General features: G+C 44.4%; 1 protein-coding gene across 3 annotated transcripts; it reads right to left on the bottom strand.

The window, feature by feature from the left end:
• Positions 1 to 155: 155 nt before the first annotated feature.
• Positions 156 to 9688, bottom strand: LOC310813885 (uncharacterized protein). 3 transcript variants are annotated; one of them, XM_083683033.1, is made up of 15 exons: positions 9623 to 9688; positions 8660 to 8797; positions 8063 to 8372; positions 7447 to 7642; positions 6719 to 6927; positions 6195 to 6295; positions 5681 to 5808; positions 5225 to 5397; positions 4820 to 5018; positions 4035 to 4233; positions 2720 to 3729; positions 2337 to 2572; positions 2011 to 2173; positions 1667 to 1736; positions 156 to 1099 (listed from the first exon to the last, which is right to left on the bottom strand). In XM_083683033.1, exons 2-15 carry the CDS (start codon positions 8793 to 8795, stop codon positions 771 to 773), a joined length of 3459 nt encoding a protein of 1152 aa, XP_083539159.1. In that variant the 5' UTR covers positions 8796 to 8797; positions 9623 to 9688; the 3' UTR covers positions 156 to 770. The 3 variants fall into 3 exon arrangements, with proteins under 3 accessions (XP_083539159.1, XP_083539160.1, XP_083539161.1); XM_083683034.1 differs by lacking the exons at positions 156 to 1099; positions 1667 to 1736 and having other exon boundaries at positions 2012 to 2171; XM_083683035.1 differs by lacking the exons at positions 156 to 1099; positions 1667 to 1736 and having other exon boundaries at positions 2012 to 2173; positions 2342 to 2572.
• Between the last annotated feature and the right edge of the window lie 254 nt (positions 9689 to 9942).

Here is a 9942-nt window from a genome sequence, read left to right as displayed (position 1 = left end):
ACAAATATAAACTGTACTTTTTACCGATTTTATATATTTATATTCAAAATATGGTATCACCATTCGACAATAAAGACATTCAAGACAGAACACGATGATTATGATTAAATGGTACAGTTGTGTTGCACTAAAACGATCATTTATTTAGTGAGGAAACCACTGTTTTTATTTAGTTTGATTCAAACCAACAAACTATGTGACAACCACAAATGACAATATCACACACTTGACAAAGATACAAACATTTCAGCCACCGTATTTGAGGTAGCATGGCATAAACAAAGTTGGTAGAACTTAGAACTGACATTCCCCCTGTTGTAGCAAAGCTTTTTTCATATAATATAAAACATCTCTGTTTGTAGTGTCAAGATGAGGTTTGGAAGCAGCAAACAATCAGGGGAGGCTGGTAGAGGTAGAAATCAGAGGACAGCCTCATTGTAATGCATGGAACGGAATGTTGAGGAATGTTCCATGCTTTACAATGAGCCCATCCTCCGATTTCTGCCTCCACCTGCAAACAGTAGCAGACATTCATTGTTACATTGTAAACTCCTCCTGTGCGACCTTCACATGTTCATAACGTCTCTCTTATTTTATAACAAATAACAAAAATTGCATTATGCAAATCTCTGTAAAAAGTACAAAAAAAACAAAACCTAACAAAACTGCTGTTTTTACAATGTCACACTGTCCATGTGGGTCTTGGAACTTAAATAACAACTCAGACACAACTTTGACCTATATTTTGACCATCCACATCCGAACTAGCATCAAAACTCAACCAGGTGTGTGAAAGGTTCTTTGGAGTTCAGCCAGATCTCTTGTCTCCTACCATAGCTGCCATGTTGGATCGTGCACCCAGCACTGACACACCTACTAGAGGCCCCCAGCGTCTCCTCACAGCCTGAGACAAACTTGGCGTAGAGCTGCGCCCCCCACCGCCGCTCAGCGATGTCCTGGTACTTCATCTTCTTCCTGTCGGCGGGCTCTCCTGTCAGGGTGTCCTGGGGGAGGATGAGGACGCTTCCTGGGAGCTCCAGCACAGACGCCTGCTGCATCCCAGTGTCACGGAACAGCTTGGTGTTGAGTAGAGTGTCCACTAGGGAGATATGGAATTATACTCACTAGTGTTATTATACATACACATCAGGGGAGGCTGGTGGAGGTAGACATCGGAGGACGGGCTCATTGTAATGCATGGAATGGAATGAGGGATGGTATCAAACCATCATCCAATTTCTACCTCCACCAGCCTCCCCTGTCACAGACACTAATCTCTGCTACTACAGGCAGCTGTTTCAGGTCTAATAGGATAGAACAGCTTAGTGTTGATTAACATGTCCACGAGGGAAGGAAGTAGAGGTAGACTGGTGTTCTTACACTGATCTCTGTCACAGAAACCTGTTTGGTTTCAATGCTAATTGGATAAAATACTGTAGTTTCCATTGATAAGGGGGGTTGGGGTATCTCAGTCAAATTGTTACAGTAAGTTGTGCTTAGATGTGAAATTAGGTTTAGATGTGAAATTACAATTGCAATTAATAACTGCTTGTGAATACTGTCACAAATTGAGCACACAGCATATACTGAAAAAGTGAATCTATCACAATGTAAAGGACATTTGAACACATACAGTTTCAGCTGGTGTCACAGCTCAACAGCTTACCCATTTTTGGAATGATGTCTTTTGTGGCGTCTTTGAAGAAACACACGTAGATCACCATTCCTTCCTGAATCTGTCAACAGAACACAATGAGGGGGGAATCAAGGTTCAGTGCTACTAACTGAGATTCTCCACTGAAGACTATTTTAAGATCTAGGACTTGGGCTTAATCTGTGTCTAAGAAATCATCAAATACATACGTATGAGGACGGGCTCATTGTAATGCATGGAATGGAATCGGGAATGGTATCACACGTTTCCATTCTTCATTCCATTCCATGCATTACATTGAGCCTGTCCTCCGATTTCTACCTCCACCAGCCTCCCCCGGTCGACAACGACTGTACCTCCACCCAGTCCTCAGCCAAGTTCTCAGCCCCCATCCCTGGAGGTTTGACCTTCAGCTTGGCCTGGGAGCACTGCTGTATCACCGTCCTAGCCTGTAGCTGGCCAGGTCTCTGGGGTGTGGCTGTGTCATCATCAACCACCGGGGAGTCTGGGGTCTTTACTCTAGGCAGGAGGAGGATGACGGTCACAATCAACAACATATTACCAATATGGAATGCAGATGTGTGTGTGTGTGTGTGTGTGTGTGTGTGTGTGTGTGTGTGTGTGTGTGTGTGTGTGTGTGTGTGTGTGTGTGTGTGTCCTCCCAAGGACATGAGCCACATACCTCACCATGACTTGGCTCTGAGACTCGTCAGGCTGCTTAGATTCGATGGTCTCCGACTGATCTGTTTTGGTGGTCACCATCTTGATGTTTCCGCTGACCATTTTGGTAGTCACGGGCTGGATGCTTGGCCTAGCCACCCACTGGCTCCTGGTAACCCGCTGGGGCCTGCTGGTGGCTACAGGTTGGGCATTGTTGGTAGCCCCTGGTTGACTGTTGTTGGTAACCCCTGGTTGCAGCTGGAGAAAAGAGGAACAAGAGGGTGGTTTGGTGGGAATAATGATTTGGAATAATACACACAAACACACACACACACACACACACAGATGGTAACCAACAATCCAAACTACGACATGCTGGATATAGATCAGTGTTGGGTCCTGTACCTGCAGCAGGCCTGGCTCAGTGGCACTAGCCAGCAGGACTTTATTCTGCTGCTTCAGATACACACACTGGTGCACAACCAGTCCATCTTGGGCATTTCTGCCGACTGGGACAGGAGGCAGTTGGATGATAGGCTGTTTGATGATAGGCTGTTGGACCATTGGTTTGATGTTAGTTGGGGGCGGTGGGCGGACTGCTGGTTTAGTGGTAGATTTGATGATGACTCGTCCACTGTCAGTTGCAGCGCCATCATCATCATCATCCTCATAATCATCATCATCACCGCTCAGAGGTTGCATCCACAGAGTGTTCCTTGAGGATTCGACAGGCTCTGATTTTGGAGCTGTGCTGGGTTCCATCCTGGCCTTCTTGCTGGGCTGTGCTTGGGACTGGACCACTGGGCGGACCAGTAGTTTGATGATAGTTTGGGGAGCTGGGCGAACCATTGGTGTGATGGTAGTTTGAGGAGGTGGATGGACCATTGCTTTGATAGTACTTTGGGGTGGTGGGCGGACCAGTAGTTTGATGGTAGTTTTAGGAAGTGGGTGGATTGGTTTGATGGTAGTAGGGGGCAGTAGGGGGAGTCTGTGAACCATTGGTTGGACCACATGTTCGACAGTGAAATCAGTCAGTGTGTGGATGGCAGATTCAATGATGACTCCTTCAGCTGCATCATTATCATCATCATCATCACCACCATCACCGCTCAGAGGTTGCGTTGATGTAATGTTCCTTGAGGACTCCTCAGGTTTTGATTCTGGAGCTATGCTAGGTTCCATCCTGGCCTTCTTGCTGGCCCGTTCCTGGGAACACACACTACAGTTCTGAATCCAGCGGGCCACGTCTGCCGTCATTGTGGACCAGAACAGGCGCTCGTTGAGCAGCCTCATGCACTGCTTCAGCCCCAGGTGATTGAGCTGGTCATGGTACGAGCCCAGGGTCTCCTCCACCTCCTCCCGGCTTCTCAGGACCTTACGGAGCACGCCTCTCCTACTGATGTGCAGGGAGCCGTCTGGAATCAGAGGAACCATAGTCCATTCAGCGATGGTTTGGTTATGAATGTGTGTGTACTGCAGGGGAGGCTGGTGGAGGTTGAAATTGGAGGACAGGGCTCATGGTAATGCATGGAACAGCATCAAATAAGTACCATTCTTCAATCCGTTATATGCATTACAATGAGCCCGTCCTCCAATTTCTACCTCCACCAGCCTCCGACAAAGATCCGGCAAAGATCCAACCTCCTCTGACAAAGATCCTCATTTGAATCATAACCAAAACAACAGCTTGTATACATGAATCTAAGGGATATGAACTGACCTTTAATGCTGAAGTTCTTGCAGAATCTTCGTATGGTGTTTTTCTCGACAAAGGTCAAGCCAGGCGGGTAGATCCTCTTCACAATGTACTTCTCCACTGCATCGTATTTGGCGAAGAATGCCTGGTCCCGTGTCTTCGCTGCCGTCCTTAGTCCATGAGACCCTCCTTCAGGGTCTAGCGGCCCCTGGCCCTGCGCGTACTGCAGATGACATCATTGATATTTTAACTCACTTAGCGCCGAGTGAATAGTCGCTCAAATTGTCAAACATTATAGAGTGCCACAGGTGACTTTATTTACCAAAAATGCATAAATGATGCTCCTTCATTTTGTAGCCAATCAAAGTATTAAATACCACATAATACTTGGCACTCTAAGTGTCGAGTGTTCCGGAATTATTTGGCAGTTAGTGAGTTAATGACAGTGTCAATAACTTCTACAACACAACCTTTGTCATAGCTAATATCTATACAACTCTATAGGGCAGGTTTCCAGACAAAGGTTAAGCCTACCCCAGGACTAAACAACGCTTTAAAATGGAGACTCTCTCTATTGAACATGGTCTTTAGTCAGGGACTAGGAGTCATATAAAGAGCTGTGAGATTTCTCCCTGTAAATCAACAGCGCTATGCTATGTGGCTATATACAAATACAATCTAAAATCATCATTAATATCATGTAATATCCATGTAATGCATGGAACATAATGAGGAATGGTATCAAACACACATGTTTGGTACCATTCGTCATTCCATTCCAATATTATATTATATATTCTATAGGTTACCATTGAGGGTGCAGATGGGTGGAACAGGAAGAGGCTGGGCACAGCGTCTGGTTTGAGAGAGATGGTATCTCCGGTCCGGTCGAAGCAGTGGTCAGGGAAGTGGCTGGAGCATACCACTGACCTGGGGCGGGGGTGCCACTGAGGCCGCTCCAGACTCTTCAACCACTGGCTGAGCAACACAGGGTTGTGGATGGGGAACCTGAGGGGAGACACAACACAGTGAGACACTGCTTTTAAGATGCTAAACCTCATTTTATGATTGCTCTCTAAATAGTCCCGTCTATCAACATAAAACACAAATATGATTAATGCCAATGGAATTAATCACATCATGCAAGTCCAAATTAAGCTAGCCTTGACTATGTTTGAGTGTGATTCCAAATCACCTCCGCTGCACTCACTCACAGGTGAAAGGTCAAGCCCAGGCCTCTTTCCACGGGACCGGAGTAGTTGTTACACATGTACACACTACACTGGAAGGGCCTGGACCTCTCCCCGCGGTCACACTGGTCACAGTTAATGATCCAATCAGTCACGTCTCTGGTCGACGTCCCCCAGAAGTACTGGCTCTGGATGCCCTGCCCATACAATCCAAACACAACGTTATTATACCTCAATACAAATACAATCCAACTTTATTATATTACCATACAAGTACAACTTTATTTATTTATTTATTTATCATTCATTTATTCAAGGAAGTCCCTTTGAGACCAAGGTCTCTTTTTCAAGGGTTCCCTGATTACAAAATATATACACATCACTATTATTATTTATCATCCCTCTTGGGTAAGGCCACAGTTGTCGTGGTTACCTTGAGACAGTTGTTCAGGCGGTAGTGACCGCAGTTGTCGTGGTTACCTTGAGACACTTGTTCAGCCCGTAGTGACCTCGGTTGTTGTGAAACTCCCTCAGGATGGTGTTGGCCTCCTCCCGGCTCCTGATGACGCGGCGAAGCGTGGAGCGCTGGCAGTTATACAGGACGCCATCTAGGATGGAAGGTAAACATGGATACTTCCCAGCCCTACGGCCCTTCATGACACGTGTAAACCTGGGAGGATTGGATAGTTTTGAGCAACATGGTAAACAGCTCCACCTTGTCCTTTCATGGGCCAGGTAGAATATTCGCCATCTTGCAAACATCTATCCAATCCAGTGGAGGCTGGTGGAGGTAGAAATCGGAGAACAGGCTTATTGTAATGCATGGAATGGAATGATAAATGGTATCAAACACATGTGTTTGATACCATTCCTCATTCTATTCCATGCATTACAACGAGTCTGTTCTCCGATTTCTACCTCCACCAGCCTCCCCTGATCCAAACCATGTGTCTAGGGACTAAAAGTCGATTTGGGATGTCAAGGTTCCTCTTACCTTGGATGACAAACCTTTTGATTTCTCTTCTGTTTCCCCATTTCCCTTTGTTGCTGTTGTTGTACCTCCCTGTAACCAGGTACCTCTCCACAGCATTATACCTACAACATGGTATGACACAACACATACATATATATGGCACCACACAATTCAATACAACTTTACCTAAGGCGATTAGTTGAGGAGCTGAAAGCTTTGCTTTTATTCAGATTAAAACTGCCCATTTCAAGTGGATTGAAAATGCAACACTGTTTAAATGATCCTCCTTTTTGAGGCCATACAGAGTTGGCTAGAATTCCAATGTCATCCTCCAGAAAAGGTAGTTTAGGAGCTACAGTGGCGTACATGAACAACTGACATACTGTACAGACAACAGACAGTGTCATACATACTGTACAAACAACAGACAGACAGCGTCATACATACTGTACAGACAACAGATAGCATCATACATACTGTACAGACAACAGACAGACAGCGTCATACATACTGTACAGACAACAGATAGACAGCGTCATACATACTTGGCGAACACGGGTTCCATGCTGTAGGTCTTCCGAGCGTCCGGCTTCCCCCTGCGGAAGGTCTTGGTGTTGGTCTCGGGCGGGGGCAGGGCGTACTGATGTTCTGTGTGATCTACTGGGCCGGTGGCGTCACTGGAGGCATCCAGCAGGTCCTCCAAGGTGTTGATCTCAAACGAGCTGTCATCATTGCCATCCAACGGGAAGAGAGGCTGCCGAAACAAGATTGTGGAGAGAAAAAGTAGAATAAGAGAGTGATTGGGAATGAATGTGATGTTTGAGGCAGTAACAACATTTCGTCCCTAGATCCCCACTTGATTTTTGTCTATGTAGAAAGTTCAGTATGTTGAAAGTAGGCGTACAGAAAAAGCAGTGATTTGATTCGTTCATAATAATAATAAATGCAATCAGTGTTTTTGATCAGCTACAGAATCTAAATGACATCAACATTTCCCAAATACCTTTCTCGTATTTCTAATAAGACACCCACAGAGCATAGTAGCTGTAATTGACATGGGGAGGCTGGTGGAGGTAGAAATCGGAGGACAGCTCATTGTAATGCATGAAATGGAATAAGAAATGGTATGATACACGTGAATGAGGAATGGTATCAAACACACTTGTTTGTTTGCTACCATTCCTCATTCTGTTCCCTGCATTACAATGAGCTGGTTCTCTGTTTTCTACCTCTAACAGCCTCCCCTGTAAACAACCTAGCCCAGTTCAGTCACCTCTTCAGCAGGTGGAGACACCACCACGGTCGGCACAGCGCCCGGTTTCAGAAACACATTGCCCTCCGTCGTTCTCTCAAAGCAGTCTTCTGTGAAGTGCTTGGAGCAGAGGCAGGAGTGACCCTGGACTGACCATTGGTCCCTCTGGGCCAGACAAACCCACAGCTCCAGTCTCTTTGGATCGCTATGGGGGAACCTGGAGGTTGAGAAGAAATGTTGTTGAAAACAGCTCTTGAGCTAATGTGAGGCTAGTGGAGGCAGAAATCGGAGGACAGGGTTGTTGTAATGCATGGGATGGAATGAAGCAGCATTCCGTTCCATGCATTACAATGAGCCCTTCTTCTGATTTCTACCTCAACCACTGGTTTCACTGTGTTATTCTACGTTTCATTATGTCTGACTTCATATTTCACTGTTTCCTTATATTTGACAACATATTTCACTATGTTTGACTAAATGTTCTGCGTCTTCCTATGTTTCAGTATATGGCAGGATTGCTCATGTTAAAAAATCAATACAATATTTGATTTAAAAAATAGAAGAAAATAGAAGTTGTAAACATTATTATCATTGTCTCCCTATGTGTTTCACTACAGATTACATCAGGGTACCTGACCTGTGAAACGTTGTGCTCTCTTCACAGTGTGTTCTGGTGCTTCCACAGCCATAGGCCAGGCACTGCTGCCACCACTGTCCCAGGGGCCTGTCCTGTACCCTGGTGGAACAGGTCTCACACTTCTTGATCCACCTGCCCACATCAGGCACGATACCACACCAGTAGCAGTGCTTTGATATGGCCCTGAAGGTCCTTGCCTTCCCAGGGTGGCCCTTGTCGTCATGGAACTGGGTCAGAATCTCGTTCACCTCCTTCTGGCTTCTCACCACCTTACGCTGCCGGTTCCGGAAAGAGTAGAACAGGAGGTCATCTGAGAGAGGAGAAGAAGAAGAAGAAGAAGATTTTTATTTGGTTGTTATGAGGGGATTACAGTATTTGTCTGGCCCCATTCTACAGTACGTGCTTTAGACAGCTATTGTTGTCTTGCCATATTATGAATGTCTTTATGGTAGGACAATTGATAGCTGGTCATAGGATTTGGTATGTACTCAAAGGTATGGGAGCCAGGCAAGGAGAAAGTGCACTATAGAATGATTTTCATTTGGCTACTGTGTTGAAAAAAATATAAATGAATAAATAAACACCTCAAAATCATACCTTTGATGATAAATTTCTTGCATTTCCTATGTAATGTATATCGACCATTGGTGGATAAGCCCACTGGGTAAGTTCCATTTCGCAGGTAGACCTCCACTGCATTTAGTCTGGCAAACTGATCTTTGAAATCACCCATCACTAGGGGGGGGGGGGGGGGGGGGGATTACTTACATTGTCATCAAATTTTCAACAGACTCTCTCTTTTTAGTCAGCTCCACCCATTCCAAGGACTCAATATGCAAAGCTAGATTGCAGAATTTGCATCAAGAGTACAGTTGGTTGTCAGGTCACTGCCCTGCAAAGTCAATCATTTATTCTGATCTTATCTAGACCGAAGAGTGACGTTTCTAATAACCACAGAGGCTTCAAATTGTGATACTACATTTATCCATTTAAAATGTACTTTCATGTATGCTATGTTCTAGTGCAGCTATGAATCACATAAATCACAATGATCAATCACTTGGTTTATAAAAGTAAATGGTTCAATTAATAAACATATTAGTTTTACTTTGAACACACATATTAGTTTTACTGTGAACACACAAACCATATTATGATCGTTTTATTTTATCCAAATTCTACTTTACATAGCAAGTCAATCTGATTGGCCAGGACCAAGACATGCATCTAAATTGTTCTACACTTAACTGTTCAACATGGCATAATCGATCTCAAACCAAATCACCTTTTATGTTATCATAAATACCACAAATAATCATGATTCTCTCATTGGTTATATTTACAAATACATGTCCACACGAGTTATAAATTCTCCTCAACCCCCATCAGGTAGCTGTAAAAAAAAAACTGAGCCGTGACAACAGTATATGTTACTGCTAAAATACTGTTGCTACACCATCAGCTGAAGTTTGTAGTAACTCTGCTAAATGCTAGTGCGCAGGATGTCATAAACGAGACATTTGCAAATGGTTAACGAACTTTAGCTGAGAGGGAAAATACCTTTTTATCTATTGTCGTTCAATATCTGCCAAATTTAAGAACATGCTGTCATAATCTAAATGTTAACTTGTTTTTCTAAACTAGGCCAAAGTAGCATGGAGTTATGGCACAAATACGATAAACCGAAAACGTTGCGCTGGTTTCCGCTTCCTCCAATTTCGGCTTGACATTCGACAAGCAGGTATATACCGCCATCTACTGGCTTGGAAGTGCAACACTGTCACCAAGATTGTGCGTCTTCAAAAGTAATAGCAGTATTTTAGTCAAATAACAAATAATTATTAAGTCCTTGTTTTCGCTCATTATTCAGTAAAACAATG

The sequence above is a fragment of the Argentina silus genome (assembly GCF_951799395.1).
Source record: "Argentina silus genome assembly, chromosome: 13".
NCBI classification, from domain to species: Eukaryota; Metazoa; Chordata; class Actinopteri; order Argentiniformes; family Argentinidae; genus Argentina; species Argentina silus.
This window is presented reverse-complemented; position numbering and strand designations above follow the sequence as displayed.